Raw genomic sequence first — 20888 nt, 5'->3', positions numbered from 1 at the left:
GCTGTAGGGAAGGGAAAGATGACGAGACTTACCAAACAAAAGCGCTGGCAGGTCGATAGACACACACAAACATACACACAAAATTCTAGCTTTCGCAACCAATGGTTGCTTCGTCAGGAAAGAGGGAAGGAGAGGGAAAGACGAAAGGATGTGGGTTTTAAGGAAGAGGGTAAGGAGTCATTCCAATCCCGGGAGAAAACCCACATCCTTTCGTCTTTCCCTCTCCTTCCCTCTTTCCTGACGAAGCAGCCGTTGGTTGCGAAAGCTAGAATTTTGTGTGTATGTTTGTGTTTGTTTGTGTGTCTATCGACCTGCCAGCGCTTTTGTTTGGTTAGTCTCGTCATCTTTCTTTTTAGATATATTTTTCCCATGTGGAATGTTTCCGGGATTGGAATGACTCCTTACCCTCTCCCTTAAAACCCACATCCTTTCGTCTTTCCCTCTTTCCTGATGAAGCAACTGTGGGTTGCAAAAGCTTGAATTTTGTGAGTGTGTGTTTGTTTGTGTGTCTATCAACATACCAACACTTTTGTTTGGTAAGTTACATCATCTTTGTTTACACGCGCGCACACACACACACACACACACACACACACACACACACACACACACACACACCTGCGGTCTTGGACAACTGAAACCACACTGCGAGCAGCAGCACCAGGGCATGATGTGAGTGGCGACTAGGTGGGGGTAAGGAGGAGGCTGGGGCGGGGAGGGGGAGGGATATTATGGTGGGGGTGGCAGACAGTTAAGTGCTGCTGTTTAAATGGAGGGCAAGAGAAGGGGGGTGGAGGGTTGGTAAGTAGTGGAAAGGAGGAAATAAAGAGAAGTTAAGAGACTGAGTGTGGCGGTGAAATGTCGACTGTGTTGTGCTGAAATGGGAACAGGTAGGGGGCCGGATGGGTGAGGACAGTGACTTACGAAGGTTGAGGCCAGGAGGGTTACGGGAACGTGGGATGTAGTGCGGGAAAAGTCCCCACCTGCACAATTCATAAAAGCTGGTGTCGGTGGGAAGATCCATATGGGACAGGCTGTGAAGCAGTCGTTGAGATGAGGGGTATCGTGTCTACCAGCGTGTTCAGCAACAGGGTGGTCCACTTGTTTCTCGGTCACAGTTTGTCGGTTGCCATTAATGTGGACAGACAACTTTTTTTTTTTTTTTATAGGTAACTAAAGACTGATTTGAATACAGTGTTCTAAAGAGTCCACACATTGCCCTACTTGAGTTGTATTACAATCTACAGGGTGGTCAGAAAATGTGTGAAATGCTTGTAGGGATGTTACAGGGCAGGTTGTACTGAGACATCAATGTTAAATAAAGAAATTTGATACGCTGCACCGTTTCAGAGTTATTTAGCATTGAAGTTAGCCAATCAGATCGTTGCGCGCGTAAATTCAAGTTTCAGCTAACGAGACACAGCACTCGTTGGGCAACACCGCCCCTGGCAGGTCGCTCGAATGCGAGCGCACGACGTCCCGATTGGCTAAATTCTATGCTAAATAACTCAGAAACGGAGCAACGTATCGAATTTCTTTCTTAACATTTATGTCTCAGTACAACCTGCCCTGTAACATCCCTACAAGCATTTCACATATTTTCTGACCACCCTGTATATTACTAAATGGGTAAGGTTGTCACCCACTCCCAGCGGCAAAGCGCCTCCCTAATGGCAACAAAAATTTGATTTTTTTAGTATTTCACACAATTACTGTCTGAATTTTAAAGGAATTAATATGCTGTTACAATATACTTATTAAGATGTGCACTAGTATGTTAAAGACTTAACCCAACAATTCAGGTATTAAAGTTAGAAACTGTGTGTATATACCTTGAGGCAGTATATCTCACAAATTATCCACATTAAACTCATCCAGTATTTGAGAACGAGGGCACTTGGTGACTTTGCTTATAATTTCAAACCTTTTTCAAACTTTTTCTTGCTGACACACCCACAAACTAACGTAAGGAAAAAAGTTTATCGCTTACTACATTTGCACTGTTGTGTGCTAAAAATTCAGGATCGGGCGTGACATTTTAGTTTTCTACTATGTTGTACTAACTCTAATTGCAACACATTCAGAAAGTATCCACCTATTCTACTACATGTAGCTTCAGAATTGTATCATCGTACAACACAATTCACAAGGTTGCGGGTGAATAAACTGAAACTGCAAGGACAAGCTGAAAATTAATGCCTCAAAATTTTTATTCTGTTCTCAATGTCATTCGAGATATTGCACATCATGTGTATTACTTGATCAACTTCCCTGGTTTGCTGACACAAATTCAGTGGTGTTTGTACGGACCCCAGGACACGTTGGCATCCCAGGCAACGAACTTGCTGACAGGCTGGCCAAACAGGCTACGCGGAAACTGCTTCTAGAGATGGGCATCTCTGAACTGGACCTGTGTTTTGACTAGAGTGTTGCAACACACAATGTTTGACCGGTCACGGCTCGTCTGTTGACGGGGGGACCGAGCTGCTCGTGTCCGGCCCCATACGACTCGGCTCGGTCACGTACTCGCCCCATGTCTGATGTTCGGATTCCGCAGATAACTGAGCATGACCGGTCACCGCTGACGTCTCACCTCGCCTCGCCCCGGCTCGCTGCACTGTACTGTACTGTACATATCCAATGCCTCTCTCTCTCTCTCTCACACACACACACACACACACACACACACACACACACACACACAATGTGTTTGTCCCACTCTCTTTTAATACAAAAGTAACATTTCCAAGAACAAGTACGTGACACAGCTAAACTCATAACGCACTTGGAAAGTAAAATGATATTTCAATACAATCGCGGATAGAGGACGAGTCTCATTTCCAAACAGAAAATGTATTTTTTCTTTCATTAAGAGGAAACATTAAATAAGTGCTGTCCCTGTAATCTAGAAGACAACCGTCTCCATAAAGAAAGCATACAAAGAACATTAAGCATTTACAGACTTAACTTGTCGTACTTTGCACTTGTTTGCAACAGAAACAAAATTATAGTTATTGTTGATCAGCAGTAAATCACTAAAGCGTTCCGGATTTATTTGGCTGCGGTGATTTGTTAGTAACATGCCGGCTTTACTAAAGCATCTTTCACTAGGTGCGCTTGTTGCTGGGATGCATAAAATACGTCTTGAAACTGCAGCCAGGCCTGGCAGATCTGTTTCTTGTCTGCTCCACCACTTTCAGCTGTCATCATTGTAAATAAAGCATTGTTCACAAGAGACCAATCGGTGTTAATCTAATGTGTTGTAAGCGTCAAATAGTGCACCTGATTATGCGAATCAGTCCACATATCAACTGTCGCAGCACATGTTTCATTAATGACTTCCGCAATAACAGAAGGCATTATGCTGTTTCGTATTGCATCAGTTTCTTCTTTGACATGTCTGCTTATAGTAGAGGGATGTGGCATGGCATCTGCCACATTAGCATAATGCGCACCTAGATGTATTAATTCTTGGCCTAGTTCTCTGAAACCTTCGCCAGAAACAGCATTAAAAGGTCTCATATCTTTAGCACACATTGCAACACACTTTTCTGTAATACTATTTTTTATTACTGCCGGTACCCCTGAAGGAGCTGTATCTTTGTGAGGTTTCTTGCAACTGCGTTTCTGTAAATGAGTGGTTCCCGACTGCAAACTCAAGAATATGGAGCAGTTTATGCACGATACGTACCTAGTAGACGCACTGTTTTCGTCTACAACCACCAAAAATATGTTCCGTACTTGGCTTTTTAGACCTTCCCGTCTCTTCAATGTGTAAACATTGATTTCAATCTTACGTCTTACTGCACTGGTTTCCTCGCACTGCACGATTGCAGAGAGAGAGAGAGAGAGAGAGAGAGAGAGAGAGAGAGAGAGAGAGAGAGAGAGACCGCAAATGAGAAGCCTGTACTGGCTGCTGTCTCACACGGATAATGACAGGTGTAATGTGTCTGAAGTTACGTGCTACGTATTTGGTCACGGCTTCTTTGTTCGGTCACTAGAACTAGTGAGGCCAGCCTATCCAGTCAGGCTGTGCTCGCCCCATCTCGTATTTTGTGCTCGCGTACTCGGTTGCGCAGGACTCTAGTTCTGACTTACACTGCAGGGTTTTTCGGCTGTGGGAGACAGAGTGACGTAACAGTACACACGACAAAGTTCATGTCATTAAGGAGACGACGGACGTGCGGATGTCTTCCGTGTGGACCTCTCGCAGGGAATCGGTCGTCCTCTGCCAGCTCCGCATCGGCCGCACTGGGGTGACACGTGGCTACCTCCTGCGTCGCGAAGACCCACCTCAGTGTCCGAGGAGCACCCGGTCGACAGTGGCCCGTATTCTGGTGCACTGCCCCGTGACGAAATCTCGGGTTGCCGGACTCGTTGCCGCTCATTTTATCTGACGACGCCTAGTGCTTTTAGGGTGAAGGTTTTAATGTGTCGCAGAGTGGCTGGCTTTTCCTTTTTATTCTCGTGGTCGGCCAGCCGACGTAGTCTGCTTTTTTGTTTTACTCTCTTCTGTTCCTAGCATCTCTGTTGTTTTCTTGTCCTTTTAGTGTATGTTGCCTTTCCTTCTTTCTTGTGGTTTTTCCTTTCTTTTCGTTTTGTGTTATGTCTCTTCTGTTTTATTCTCACACTTGTGGCATTGTTTTATTAGGGACCAATGAGCTCGTAGTTTGGTCCCTTCCCCCCACTTTTAAACCAACCAACCAACAAATTTGAAGAGTTTGTACATGCGGGGAGCAACCTCTACTTCAGCATGACAGTGGCAGACCACATACGAGAACATAAATAACATCTTCGAAGACTTTACTTTGATAGTGATGAAGTGGTACAAGTAGAGGTGAAGTGAAGCGGCTCTGTCGATAGTCAAACAATCTACGGCGACGGTATCAAAAAAATGGTCTGTCGTCGGAAGAAATTTGTTTGGCACCAGGGAGACTGTTGAGAAATAAATATGAAGACTTGAAGAATAAAGGTGCAGAATGATGATAAAGTTTGTTTCACGTAAGTGCCAACAGCCGTGCCGCAGTGGTAACACTAGTTCCCGTCAGACTGCCGAAGGTAAGCGCTGTCGGGCTGGGCTGGCACTCGGACGGGTGACCGTCCGGTCTGCCGAGCGCTGTCGGCAAGCGGGGTGCACTCGGCCCTCGTGAGGCAACCGGAGGAACTACTCGGTTGAGAAGGGGCGGCTCCGGCCTCGTAAGCTGACGTACGGCCGAGAGAGCGGGGTGCTGACCGCACGCCCCTCCGGTGATGCCTGTGGGCTCAGGATGATGCAGTGGCTGATCAGTACCATTGGGCCTTCTGAGGCCTGTTCGGATGAGGTTTACTTTTATTTAAACACTCTAAGTTTTCACATAAAAAGTTTGGAGGCACTACTTTTGCTGCATTCCCTCATAATAAAACCAACATGATTAAGGTTTTGCACCTTCAACCATAATGGTTTTACATGCTTAATTTCAGATTGGTAACATATTAACTCATTTGTAAAGTACATCTACATCTACATGCTTACTCTGCAATTCACATTTAAGTGCTTGGCAGAGGGTTCATCGAACCACAATCGTACTATCTCCCTACCATTCCACTCCCGAACAGCGCGCGGGAAAAACGAACACCTAAGCCTTTCTGTTCGAGCTCTGATTTCTCTTATTTTATTTTGATGATCATTCCTACCTATGTAGGCTGGGCTCAGCAAGATATTTTCGCATTCAGAAGAGAAAGTTGGTGACTGAAATTTCGTAAATAGATCTCGCCGTGACGAAAAACGTCTTTGCTTTAATGACTTCCATCCCAACTCGCGTATCATATCTGCCACACTCTCTCCCCTATTACGTGATAATACAAAACGAGCTGCCCTTTTTTGCACCCTTTCGATGTCCTCCGTCAATCCCACCTGGTAAGGATCCCACACCGCGCAGCAATATTCTAACAGAGGACGAACGAGTGTGGTGTAAGCTGTCTCTTTAGTGGACTTGTTGCCTCTTCTAAGTGCCCTGCCAATGAAATGCAATCTTTGGCTCGCCTTCCCCACAATATTATCTGTGTGGTCTTTCCAACTGAAGTTGTTCGTAATTTTTACACCCAGGTACTTAGTTGAATTGACAGCCTCGAGAATTGTACTATTTATCGAGTAATCGAATTCCGACTGATCTCTTTTGGAACTCGTGTGGATCACCTCACACTTCTTGTTACTTAGCATCAACTGCCACTTGCCACACCATACAGCAATCTTTTCTAAATCACTTTGCAACTGATACTGGTCTTCGGATGACCTTACTAGTCGGTAAATTACAGCATCATCTGCGAACAACCTAAGAGAACTGCTCAGATTGTCACCCAGGTCATTATATAGATCAGGAACGGCAGAGGTCCCAGGGCTCTTCCCTGGGGAACACCTGATATCATCAGTTTTACTCGATGATTTGCCGTCTATTACTACGAACTACGACCTTCCTGACAGGAAATGGAATGTTTGAAGCTGTGTTGTATGTGGGAGTTTGATTCTTTAAACGTGTGGGCGAGGGGGGGGGGGGGGGGTGAGGAAAGATCTATCTATCATGTTGCACATAATAGTGAGGCGATGTGAAGGTAATATATGCAACATATATATAACTAAAGTAACTTAATGTTCCTTCTGGTTTCCTAGTTTTCAGAAATATTTTTTTTCGTGTGTTGGCAAATCTCCTCCTACGACGAAATGAACTGTTCCTTTTCTTCTGCCCTGCACAGGTGTGAGGCACCCGAACATAAAGTGCGACGCGTGCTTCAAGCACGGCATCCGTGGAATGCGATGGAAGTGCGTCCAGTGCTACGACTTTGACATCTGCACCCAGTGCTATATGGCCGACAAGCACGACACGGACCACGCCTTCGAGAGGTTCGAGACCAACAGGTCTGTCGGGTGAGTATTCTGCGTCGCAGAGCCTATTTGCTCTCCTAATATTTCGGAGACACACTTGGGAGTTTACCAGTACCGGACGTCATTGAAAATGGGATTCTATTGAACACTGACTTGGAACATATGATGTTGACTTAAGCAGCTTTACTGTTCTAAATCCACGTAGCAATATTGACATCTTGTAAAGAAAATACATTCCTGTGGGACTGACAATCAGGGCACAGCACGTTGTTCTGAGTGGAGATTAAAGTACAGACACAGAAGTAATATCTGGTGTGCCACAAGAGATTGTAAGAGCACCATTGTACGTTATATACTGAACTACCCAGACAGCATAATCAGATACCAACATAACTTTGTACATGTACACTACCAGCTGCAGGTGGTGCAATTGATTAGAGCAGCAATTCTCTGCGACAGGTAAAATGGCCACCAGAGGACATTAGTGATCTTCCTGGTTAATGTTTTTACTAGGTTCTGTGGGCTGTATGAATTGTGACCAAAAGGTAATGGGAATTTTAGTTTTTCTTAAAGACCCTTTATTTATTCATCAGCTTTCTCCATCAGCATAATTCCTCTCAGATATAATATGAGGGTTGAATGAAAAGTAATGCCTCCACCTTTGTTAATTGGGTTTGGATGGGAATATTTTAATAATTCAAATGCAGAAATAATCCTTAGAATGTGATCTTTAATTACCAATATTCACTTTTCCACATAATCACCAGCCAATTGGACAAATTTCTGCCAACGATGAACAAGTTTTCTGAAGCCGTCACGGAAGAAGTCGACACTGTTTTTGCAACCACAGTCTCACAGTTCTCTCAACATCTTCATCGGAAGCATAATGATATACCCTCAGATCGTCTTTCATTATCGGGAACAGATGGAAATCGGGGTGCTAAATCTTGACTGTATGGAGGATGGTTAGATTCAGTCTCTGAAGTGCTGCTTTGGTGGCACGTGAAGTGTGTGGTTTGGCTTTGCCATGCTGCAGGAAAACATTTCCCTTTTTCTTTCTGACCCTTGTTAGCTGTCGTTCCATAGTTTCAAGCGTTGTGATGTAATGCTATGAATTTATTATTGTTCCACGCTGGAGGAAATCGACAAGGATAACACCGTCTGTGTCCCAGAACACTATGGCCACGATTTTTCCAGCTGAGAGCAGCGTCTTGAATTTCTTTTTCTGCGACGAGTCTTTGTGTTGATATTCCGTAGACTGACATTTCGTCTCCTGTCACAATTGAATGGAGAAAGGCGTCACCTTCATTCTCGTAATGTGAGACAAGTTCCTGGCAAATTTCAGGTCTGTGTGCTTTCATTTCAGGAGTCAGCATCCTGGGTGCCCATTGTGCACAGATAGCCAAGCAAAGCAAAAATGTGACCCACATGTTCTTGTGAAATGCCAATTGTGCTTGCAATTTCTCTCTGAGTGATACAACGATCGTCCTGATTTAATCTGCCAACATTTTGCTTGTGAAACTCGGGGGTTCCTGTCACAGGATGTCCAACTCTTTCTTTGTCACAGAGGTCAGATGTTCCTACCTCAACATCTTTAAACTTACATGCCCAACTGTGCACAGTACTTACATCGACACAATCACCATAAACTGCTTTCATTCTCTGATGAAACTCCTTTGGAGCGACACCGTCTGCTGTCAAGAATTCAATGACTGCATATTGCTTAAATTGCATTGACCGACTTTTTGCACAGGGTTCCGTACTTTATACTGTAACAACACAACCGTTGAATGCTAAGGCTTCCCGCCAACTGGAGCTGTAGAGAAGAGGCTACGGAATGATCCAGTACCTGCCACATACCAATGATGCCAACTGTTGAAGAGTTACGAAGGTGGAGGCATTACTTTTCAGTCAAACCTCGTACACTTGTGCCAGTGCTGTTTCCAATTTCGGAAGCATTTCTGGAACTTACTTTTTGTAACGTTCAGCTCATTCAGTGGTTCTGTTTTTGTGTCATTAGTAGCGGCAAAACAACGTCCTTTCGCAGTTCTCTCCAGCCTCGGGAATAGAAAGAAGTCACAGGGGACCGTATCTGATGAATATAGTGACTGAGACAGCATAACAGTTTTATTTTTCGTCAAAAAATCGTGAATGAGCATTGAGGTGTGAACAGGAGCATTATCGTGATGCAATTTCCACGAGTGATTTTGCCACAAATCTGGCACATTACTTCAGATTGCTACTCGCAAATGGTACATAAGTTCCACGTAGTATCCCTTACTGACTGTATGACCGTAAGGCAGGAAGTTGTGATGCACTGTCCCTTTGTGATTGAAGAAATCAGTGAGAACAACATTCAAGTGTGATCGAACTTGTCGAATACTTTTACCGTATTTACTCGAATCTAAGCCACACTTTTTTTCCGGTTTTTGTAATCCAAAAAATCGCCTGCGGCTTAGAATCGAGTGCAAAGTAAGCGGAAGTTCTGAAAAATGTTGGTAGGTGCTGCCACAACTAACTTCTGCCGTCGAATATATGTAGCGCTACACAGGCATGCTTTGCAGGCATAAAGATAAATACTGGAGCCAAAACCTCTGCGTCAGTAAATAAATTAAAAAAAAAAAAAAGTGGAAGACGAGATTTTTTTTCTCCACCCCGAGTTTCGAACACTGCATTTTCATACATTATCCAACAAAGTAAATACAATTTCCGCATTGTTCATCTTCGAAAGTAGCAGCATTTCAATGTATTACGAAAATCCGACTGGCAAGACTGGGATGTTTGTCACTATGGCCCTCTCTACGTTCTGAATTTTTTTCCTACCTGTGAGAAGAGATGGTTGGTAATAGGAACTTATGAATTGTGAATCACATGCTGTATTCTCTTCACCATAAGAATAATACGAATATAAACATTTTGCCATGTATTCTTTCGTGGTTGCTGCTATCTCATTTAAATCCTGTCTGCCTAATAAACTACGAAACTAGAGTGAGACAATAGCAAACGCGGAAGAATATACATATCATGTCATGTTTATATTCGTATTATTCTTATGCCTAATAGCGATACAGTCAGAAATGAAGCACGGCAGTTGACTAGATTTTTAAATTTAAGATGACTCTAATTTATGTGCAGAATGTAACATACTAAAGAGGCGTCTACCAAGATTTTCAAACAGAGAAAAATTTTCGCTAAACTCTCGTTTAGAACATCTTCTATCATACGCAGTCTATTATTTGGTTCTTGTTGATCATTATCAAAGAAAGTATCAGTGTAAGTAATAACAAATAGCAGTTTCTTGCCATTGTTTCGCTAATGAAACGATTCCTCTCTCTCTCTCTCTCTCTCTCTCTCTCTCTCTCTCTCTTTTAAAAAAAAAAAGCAGCAGTAGCCCGCACAAAAGCAAGCCAAGCCAGGTCGTAAACACACATTATCAGAATGCAACAAACAATGCATGACACAATACAGTAATGCATTTTCAGCTTAGAGTGACGTAAACACCTATAACAAAGGGAACGGCACTTATCAGATCAAAGCAAAACAAGCAATCAATTCAAACCAGACGAAGCATGTGAAAAAGGAAGGGTACCCGTATAAATATGGACGGAGGGCCTGACGCATAGCAGTGGCTACCTGGTAAAGCTGAACTGCTAAGCTTACGACTCGAACCAAACTACTGTAGCTGTATCGTCATTCATTCGACCTAAATTGTGTCTCATATTACAATGGACCAACTTTGTTTCGATTTGGAGGAGCGGCCTAAAACTTTTCTCTCCCCTTGAATTTTGAGTCTCAAATTTCAGGTGCGGCTTAGATTTGGGAAAATTTATTTTTGTTGATTTCGAGTCTCATTTTTCAGGTGCGGCTTAGATTCGAGTGCGGCTTAGATTCGAATAAATACAGTAGTTTCCATTGGGACAATAGGGCCTCAATTTCAACATTGTACCCTTGTTTTGTCACCTCTTATAACCTCCTTTAAAAGTTGTGGATTGTTGTTGGATTCATTCAGCAATTTCTGGGTGATGTCTTGGCACCATCATTTTTGGCTAAAATTCAGTAATTTTGGAACAAACTTTGGTAGTACACATGTCACGCGTAAAACAGCCAAAAACATTGCTTGGCACGAGCCAAAGGATTTGCCGGCATCATCAGCAACTTCTGTGATGGTGATTAACTGATTGCTTTATTTTTTCCACATTGTCGTCAGTAATTGATGTGTTTGGGCACCCAGGGCAGTCGTCATCTTACTTGTAATAGATTCGCCAAAAGCCACAGTCGACATTTCGAATGCACTTTATTCTATTTTTTGAGCAAAATTTAATGCAAATTCTTCGCTCCATCTTTTTCGAAATAATAAATTCATCGAGTACTGTAAAACACGTATAACCTTTCTGACCTTCAACAATAAACTAAATATTGAAAATAACTGAAAATGGAAACATAAATCAGGAACACATGTACTAACAATGTGATCACTGTGAAGGGCATGAAGATGACTTGTACTCGTCTGAGGCACCAGTACCAGCAACTGACAGATTTTGAAAGCAGCCTCGTTGTGGGTCTTTATTTAGGTACTGAAGTACTGAGAAGAGTGGGAGAGAAAAGACAGTTACTAGATGTAATAAAGAGAAGAAAAAGAAATTGGATTGGGCATATATTAAGGAAGAATGACGGACTGATAAAAACAGTTTTAGAAGGTTATGTAGAAGGGAAAAAGAAGCGAGGAAGGAAGAGATTCCAGATACTGGATGACATGATGGACGGTACAACATACAGCAGCCTTTACGAGGAAGCAATGGATTGCAGAAAATGGAGAGGCAAAGGAACTGCTGATATAGCAGATAACTGATGATGATTTAGGCAGCTGGTCAAATTGTGCAGTATCCAAATCTGCAGGGCACTCAGACGTGACAATAACTCCGTCGGACTGCACGGGAGTGCGAGTGGAGCCTTACTCGTCACGAAGGTCCAGGTCAACTGCATTTGATTTCCACGAGGAAGGAATGTCGCATCGTGCACAGAGTGTAATCCCTTCGCATTTGCGCCTGCCGTCTTGTGGGGCAGCGGTTTAATAATAATATTAATCAGTAAAAGGAAATATTAAAATATGGAACTATTTCTGTGGTGAGCCAGAAAGCAATGGAGGACATATATACCATAGTTTCCAGTCTGCAAATCCACATTCATGTCCAGCCCACTGAAAGAAATATTTCTATTCTCTGTTTACTCAGCTGGGTCAGGAACTATGATTATAAATGAAGATTTTGAGCTCTAATTGATAGATATATTTGATAAATTTTCACACTCAAAACATTCCAGCACTACACAGCCGTCATTTCACCACCACACCCAGTCTTGTAATTTATTTTTATTTTTATTTTTCTCCTTTCCGCTACTTACCCCCTTCCCCCTCTGCACCTTCTCTCCTACACTCCATCTAAACTGCAACACTTCACTGTCCGCCACTCCCACCATACTATCCCTCCCCCGCCGCTTTCCTAAAACCTTCTTGACAACTTGGGGTACAGCACCGCCTTGGCTCCGTCCCCGGACCTTCCTGCTCCGTGACCGTTGTCAATTTCCCAAGGATGGTACCCCTTCACTTGTTTATCGTCGGGCATTTGATGCTCTATGTGCACACATCAAGGAAGCCACATTTATTTACACTGATGGCTCGAAAACATCGTTAGGTGTAGGGAGTGCCTATATTGTTGGCGACACCCCAAATCGATTTCGGCTTCCCGACCAGTGTTCAGTATATACTGCAGAGCTTTATGCTGTTCTCCAGGCTGTCCAATACATCCATTGCCATCAGCGGATACAGTATGTTATCTGCTCAGACTCTCTCAGCCCTCTCCTCAGTCTCCAAGCTCTCTACCCTATCCACCCTCTGGTCCACCGGATTCAGGACAGCTTCCCTTTGCTCCACTTGGGGGGCGTCTCTGTGGCATTCCTCTGGATCCCAGGACACGTTGGTATCTGTGGAAATGAGGCGGCCGATATAGCAGCCAAGGCAGCAGTCTCTCTTCTTCGGCCAGCTATTCGCACGATTCCCTTCACCGATCTACGGAGTGTTTTATGTCGTCGTGTTACTCTTTTATGGCACGCACATTGCTCGACACTTCCCCATAATAAATTGCGGGTCTTGAAAGCTCTTCCCTGTGCTTGGACCTCTTCCTCCAGAACACGTCGTCGGGAGGAGGTAATTTTAACTAGACTCCGGATAGGACACTGTCTTTTTAGCCATCGACATCTTTTAAGTGGCGATCCTCCCCCACTCTGTCCCCACTGCTCTCAGCTGTGGACGGTAAGGCACCTTTTACTCGAGTGCCCCTATTTTACTACATTACACGCCCGTCTACGGCTGTTGCCTGATATATCTTCCATTTTAGCAGATGACATGCGCTCAGCCGATCGCGTTCTCGAGTTTATTAGTGCCAGTGAGATGACGTCAGTCATTTGAAGCTCTTTTTGGGGACAACCAACCCCCTTCTATAGTGGTTTTTTAAGCTTTTCTTCTATTTTTAGTTTCTTCAATTTTTTGAGTTTCGTTCCCATTTCTGCCTTTTCCTAAGTCACAGACTGGGCGCTAATGACCATAACAAAAAAAGAAATTAAAAAATTAAAAAAAAAGTCCCTCCCCCTCCCTGCCCCAGCCTCCTCCTTACCCTCACCCAGTCACCACTCCCATCATGCAATGGTGCTGCTGCTCGCAGTGTAGTTTCAGCTCTCTGAGACTGCAGATGTGTGTGCAAGTTGCGCTTGCGTGAGTGTGTATGTGCATGTGTGTGTGTGTGTACTTGAATATGTTACCTAGACAAATGTATTCCCAAAATTTCATTATTTTTTTGTATTGCTATTTTTTTTTTCCGTTAGTGTATTTTATACATAATCACAGCGTACGCTGCAATAATATGTAATTGACTTATCTTCATCAGTAAATTTGTATATTATTATACACTTTAAAGTTTCATTCCTTAAGGTACATCCCTTAGATGTCCTCACAATTGACACATATTAACTAAAAAGTCCAGCTATTTGCTGGAAACCTTTTCATTTGCCTACCGTCTACTGTAACAACAGTACGTTTGCAGGGTGGACATGCCTCCTCGCAAGGGAGGTGTGAAGCTTCAGCTGAAGGGTATATTCATCGGAGCCAAAGTGGTCAGGGGACCGAGCTGGGACTGGGGAAATCAGGACGGAGGAGAAGGTGAGTTCAAAGCCACAAGTAGTTACCTTCTACTATTTGTTTCAAGTTTCTCGTATAGAGAAAATGGAAGGAGTGATCTACAGGGTGTTACAAAAAGGTACGGCCAAGCTTTTAGGAAACATTCCTCACACACAAATAAAGAAAATATGTTATGTGGACATGTGTCCGGAAACGCTTAATTTCCATGTTAGAGCTCATTTTAGCTTCGTCAGTATGTACTATACTTCCTCGATTCACCGCCAGTGGGCTGACAAGAATCTGCATGCAATTGTGCAATCACGTCATCAACACAGATTTTCTGTGAATGTTTGGGCAGGCATTGTTGGTGATATCTTGACTGGGCCCCATGTTCTTCCACCTACGCTCAATGGAGCACGTTATCATAATTTCATACGGGATACTCTACCTGTGTTGCTAGAACACGTGCCTTTACAAGTACAACACAACATGTGGTTCACGCACGATGGAGCTCCTGCACATTTCAGTCGAAGTGTTTGTACGCTTCTCAACAAAAGATTCGGTGACCGACGGATTGGTAGAGGCGGACCAATTCCGTGGCCTCCACGCTCTCCTCACCTCAACCCTCTTGACTTTCATTTATGGGGGCATTTGGAAGCTCTAGTCTACGCAACCCCAGTCCGAAATGCAGATACTCTTCGTGCTCGTATTGTGGACGGCTGTGATACAATACGCCATTCTCCAGGGCCGCATCAGCGATTCCGTGCGACGGAGGGTGGATGCACGTATCCTCGCTAACGGAGGACATTTAGAACATTTCCTGTAACAAAGTGTTTGAAGTCACGCTGGTACGTTCTGTTGCTGTGTGTTTCCATTCCACGATTAATGTGATTTGAAGAGAAGTAATAAAATGAGCTCTAACATGGAAAGTAAGTGTTTCTGGGCACATGTCCACATAACATATTTTCTTTCTTTGTGTGTAAGGAATGTTTCCTGAAAGTTTGGCCATAGCTTTTTGTAACACCCTGTATATGTAACTTGAAAAAACTGTTCATACCCAAGATCACATTAATTTTATGTATTATTGATGACAATTTTGAGAGTTGAAACTGTCCTCTGATCTTCAAAAAATATTTGTTTATAAATAGTGCTCTGTTATGAGTTCATTACTCGTGCCATGTTGTCATTATGGCGGAGACTGTACAGCACATTACACACAGGTTTGGAACGTGGAATGCTAGTTGGGAGCTACAAGCATGGGGCATTGCATTTCAGAAGCTGTTAGGGAACTTGATATTCCAGTATCTACAGTGTCAAGAGTGTCCGCAGCTCGTGGTCTAGTACCTAGTGTTGCTGCTTCTGGATCACAGGGTCCCGGGTTCGATTCCCGGCTGTGTTGGAGATTTTCTCTGCCAGGGGACTGAGTGTTTGTGTTGTTATCATCATCATCATCATCATCATCATCATTTGTGACATTGTCTCAATTGGACTGTGAAAAAATTGGGACTTTGTACGGGCGCTGATGACCACGCAGTTGAGCACCCCACAAACCAAAGAAACAGTGTCGAGAGTGTGCCGAGAATACCACGTTTCAGGCATTATCTCCCACCACAGACAATGCAGTAACCAGTGGCCTTCACTTAATGACGAACAGCAGCAGTATTTGCATAGAATTGTCAGTGCTAATAGACAATTAACACTGCATAAAATAAATTGCAGAAATCAATGTGGGACATACATACGATGAATGTATCTGTTATGAGGGTGTAGCAAAATCGGTCATTAATGGGCTATGGCAACAAATAACTGAGGTAAATGCCTTTGCTAACAGCACGACATTACCTGTACTGCCTCTCCTGGGCTCGTGACCATATCAGTCGGGCACTTGATGATTGGAAAACTGTGGCCTGTCGGATGAGTCTAGATTTCACGTGGTAAGAGCTAACGTTTGGGTTCCAGTGTAGGGCGGACCCCACAAAGCTATGGGTCCATGTTCTCAACAAGGTACTGTGCAAGCTGATTGTTGTTCCATGGTGATGTGGGCTGTATTTACATGGAATGTACTGGGTCCCCTGGTCCAACTGAACTGACCATTGAATGGAAATGAATATGTTTTGTTACTTGGACACCATTTGTAGCAAGCACAATTGTTAGCGATTGATTTGAACAACATCCTGGACGATGTGAGTGAGTGATTTGTCCACCCAGGTCGCCGGACATGAATCCCATTGAACATTTATGGGACTTAATTGAGAGGTCAGTTATGCTGTTCATTGTTGCGGTCCACTGTCCAAAGACTGGTTTGATGCAGCTCTCTGTGCTACTCTATCTTGTGCAAGCCTCTTCATCCTGAGCAACTAATGCAGCCTACATCCTTCTGAATCTGCTTAGTGTATTCATCTTTTGGTCTCCCTCCACAATTGTAACCCCATGCTTCCTTCCAATACTAAATTAATGTTCTCTTGATGCCTCAGAATGTGTCCTACCAGCTGATCCCTTCTTCTAGTCAAGTTGTGCCACAAATTCCTCTTCTCCCCAGTTCTATTCAGTACTTCCTCATTTGTTACGTGAGCTACCCGTCTAATCTTCAGGACTCTTCTGTAGCACTAATTCCAAAAGTTTCTATTCTCATTGTGTCTACTCTGTTTGTCATCCATGTTTCACATCCATACAAGGCTATACGTATGGAAGTGAAACGTGCACAAAATCGTGCACTGGCGACTGCAATTATGGATGGCTATATTGGCAGTGTTGCTCAATATTTCTGCAGGGGACTCTTGCAAACAATGGATGAACGGTATCAGACGGATGCCATATTCCTTGACCTCCGGAAAGCATTTGACTCGGTGTCCCACTTCAAACTCCTAACTAAGATACGAGCATATGTGATTGGTTTCGAAATATGTGAGTGGCTCGAAGACTTCTTAAGTAATAGAACCCAGTACGTTGTCCTCGATGGTGAGTGTTCATCAGAGGTGAGGGTATCATCTGGAGTGCCCCAGGGAAGTGTGGTAGGTCCGCTGTTGTTTTCTATCCACATAGATGATCTTTTGGATAGGGTGGATAGCAATGTGCAGCTGTTTGCTGATGATGCTGTGGTGTACGGGAAGGTGTCGTCGTTGAGTGACTGTAGGAGGATACAAGATGACTTGGACAGGATTTGTGATTGGTGTAAAGAATGGCAGCTAACTCTAAATATAGATAAATGTAAATTAATGCAGATAAATAGGAAAAAGAATCCAGTAATGTTTGAATACTCCATTAGTAGTGTAGCACTTGACACACTCACGTTGATTAAATATTTGGGTGTAACATTGCAGAGTGATATGAAGTGGGACAAGCATGTAATGGCAGTTGTGGGGAAGGTGGATAGTCGTCTTCAGTTCATTTGTAGAATTTTGGGAAGATGTGGTTCATCTGTAAAGGAGACCACTTATAAAACACTAATACGACCAATTCGCAAGTACTGCTAGACGGTTTGTGATCCCTATCAGGTCGGATTGAGGGAGGACATAGAAGGAATTCAGAGGCGGGCTTCTAGATTTATTACTGGTAGGTTTGATCATCACGCGAGTGTTATGGAAATGCTTCAGGAACTCGGGTGGAAGTCTCTGGAGGAAAGGAGGTGTTCTTTTCGTGAATCGCTTCTGGGGAAATTTAGAGAACCAGCATTTGAGGCTGACTGCAGTACAATTTTACTGCCCCCAACTTATATTTCGCGGAAAGACCACAAAGATAAGATAAGAGAGAGATTAGGGCTCGTACAGAGGCATATAGGCAGTCATTTTTCCCTCGTTCTGTTTGGGAGTGGAACAGGGAGAGAAGATGCTAGCTGTGGTACAAGGTACCCTCCGCCACGCACAGTATGGTGGATTGTGGAGTATGTATGTAGATGTAGATGTAGGTGTAGACTTCTGACAACTTGTTGAGTCCGTGCCACTTCGATCTGCTGTACTACGCTTGGCAAGAGGAGGTCCAACACAATATTTGGAGGTATGCCCTGACTTTTGTCATCACAGTACACATTCTCCACCATAATGATGACACAGCATGAGTAATAAATGCATAATGGAACACAGTTTATAACCAAAAATGCTTTGAAGATCAGATATCATGTTGACTGTAAAAAATTTATTTCAGTTTACCTTCTGGTGTTTTTTCAGTTAAATGATTTCCAGTTTTTTTCCTCAAATAATAATAAATGCATGTACATTGTGAGTGTCTGATTTGAGCAGTGACTAAGTCCTTACTAAAACTGAAAGTTTTGCATAAATTACCTTTTAAATCCCCCTCCCATAAACCATGGACCTTGCGTTGGTGAGGAGGCGTGTGCGCCTCAGCGATACAGATAGCCGTACTGTAGGTGCAACTATAATGGAGGGGTATCTGTTGAGAGGCCAGACAAACGTGTGGTTCCTGAAGAGGGGCAGCAGTCTTTTAAGTAGTTGCAGGGGCAACAGTCTGGATGATTACCTGATCTGGCTTTGTAACATTAACCAAAACGGCCTTGCTGTGCTGGTACTGCAAACGGCTGAAAGCAAGGGGAAACTACGGCCGTAATATTTCCCGAGGCCATGCAGCTTTACTGTATGGTTAAATGACGATGGCATCCTCTCGGGTAAAATATTCTGGAGGTAAATAGTCCCCCATTAGGATCTCCGGGCGGGGACTACTCAGTAGGGCGTCGTTATCAGGAGAAAGAAAACTGGTGTTCTACGGATCGGAGCGTGGAATGTCAGATCCCTTAATCGGGCAGGTAGGTTAGAAAATTTAAAAAGGGAAATGGATAGGTTAAAGTTAGATACAGTGGGAATTAGTGAAGTTCGGTGGCAGGGTTGGGGTTGTTTTGGGGGAGGAGACCAGACAGCGAGGTCTACATCTACATCTACATCTACATCCATACTCCGCAAGCCACCTGACGGTGTGTGGCGGAGGGTACCTTGAGTACCTCTATCGGTTCTCCCTTCTATTCCAGTCTCGTATTATTCGTGGAAAGAAGGATTGTCGGTATGCCTCTGTGTGGGCTCTAATCTCTCTGATTTTATCCTCGTTGTCTCTTCACAAGATATGCATAGGAGGGAGCAATATACTGCTTGACTCTTCGGTGAAGGTATGTTCTCGAAACTTTGACAAAAGCCCATACCGAGCTACTGAGCGTCTCTCCTGCAGAGTCTTCCACTGGAGTTTATCTATCATCTCCGTAACGCTTTCGCAATTACTGAATGATCCTGTAACGAAGCGCGCTGCTCTCCATTGGATCTTCTCTATATCTTCTATCAACCCTATCTGGTACGGATCCCACACTGCTGAGCAGTATTCAAGCAGTGGGCGAACAAGCGTACTGTAACCTACTTCCTTTGTTTTCGGATTGCATTTCCTTAGGATTCTTCCAATGAATCTCAGTCTGGCATCTGCTTTACCGACGCTCAACATTATATGATCATTCCATTTTAAATCACTCCTAATGCGTACTCCCAGATAATTTATGGTATTAACTGCTTCCAGTTGCTGACCTGCTATTTTGTAGCTAAATGATAAAGGATCTATCTTTCTGTGTATTCGCAGCACATTACACTTGTCTACATTGAGATTCAATTGCCATTCCCTGCACCATGCGTCAATTCGCTGCAGATCCTCCTGCATTTCAGTACAATTTTCCATTGTTACAACCTCTCGGTACACCACAGCATCATCTGCAAAAAGCCTCAGTGAACTTCCGATGTCATCCACCAGGTCATTTATGTATATTGTGAATAGCAACGGTCCTATGACACTCCCCTGCGGCACACCTGAAATCACTCTTACTTCGGAGGACTTCTCTCCATTGAGAATGACATGCTGCGTCCTGTTATCTAGGAACTCCTCAATCCAATCACACAATTGGTCTGATAGTCCATATGCTCTTACTTTGTTCATTAAACGACTGTGGGGAACTGTATCGAACGCCTTGCGGAAGTCAAGAAACACGGCATCTACCTGTGAACCCGTGTCTATGGTTCTCATTGTATTAGGAAAGGGCAGTGAAGGAATTCGGTCTTGCCCTTTCAGAGGAACCATCCTGGCATTTGCCTGGAGCGATTTAGGGAATTCATGGAAAACCTAAATCAGGATGGCCTGATGCAGGATTGAACCGCCGTCCTCCCAAATGCGAGTCCAGTGTGCTAGCCATTGCGCCATCTCCCTTGGTCCGGTGGCAGGAGGAACAAGACTTCTGCTCAGGTGAATACAGGGTTATAAATACAAAATAAAATAAGGGTAATGCAGGAATAGGTTTAATAATGAATAAAAAAGTAGGAGAGCGGGTAAGCTATTATGAATAGCATAGTGAACGCCTTATTGCAGCCAAGATAGATACGAAGCCAACTCCTACCACAGTTGTACAAGTTTATATGTCATCTAGTTGTGCAGATGATGAAGAGATTGAAGAAATCTATGATGCATTGAAAGAAATTATTCAGATAGTGAAGGGAGACAAAAATTTAATAGCCATGGGGGATTGGAATTCAATAGTAGGAAAAGGAAGAGCAGGACAAGTAGGTGAATATGGAAAGGGGGTAAGGAATGAAAGTGGAAGTTGCCTAGTAGAATTCTGCACAGAGCATAACTTAATCATAGCTAACACTTGGTTCAAGAATCATGACAGAAGGTTGTATACCTGGAAGAGGCCTGGAGACACTGGAAGATTTCAGATAGATAATATGATGGTAAAACAGAGATTTATAAACCAGGTTTTAAATTGTAAGACATATCCAGGGGCAGATGTGGACTTTGACCACAATTTATTGTTTATGAACCCTAGATTAAAACTTCAGAAACTGCAAAAAAGTGGCGTTTTAAGGAGATGGGATGTGGATAAACTGA

General features: G+C 43.5%; 1 protein-coding gene across 1 annotated transcript in view; it reads left to right on the top strand.

The window, feature by feature from the left end:
- Positions 1 to 20888, top strand: part of LOC126108953 (E3 ubiquitin-protein ligase MIB2) — a 224455-nt gene that overhangs the window by 16724 nt on the left and 186843 nt on the right. Inside the window, exons 3-4 of the mRNA XM_049914336.1 lie at positions 6730 to 6901; positions 13954 to 14069. Of these exons, the coding sequence (XP_049770293.1) occupies positions 6730 to 6901; positions 13954 to 14069 (288 nt within the window). The remainder of the gene's footprint in view (positions 1 to 6729; positions 6902 to 13953; positions 14070 to 20888) is intronic.

Source organism: Schistocerca cancellata, chromosome 11 (assembly GCF_023864275.1).
Source record: "Schistocerca cancellata isolate TAMUIC-IGC-003103 chromosome 11, iqSchCanc2.1, whole genome shotgun sequence".
In the NCBI taxonomy this organism is placed as follows: domain Eukaryota; kingdom Metazoa; phylum Arthropoda; class Insecta; order Orthoptera; family Acrididae; genus Schistocerca; species Schistocerca cancellata.
The sequence above is the reverse complement of the archived record's forward strand: the minus strand, read 5'-3'. Positions and strand labels throughout refer to the sequence as shown.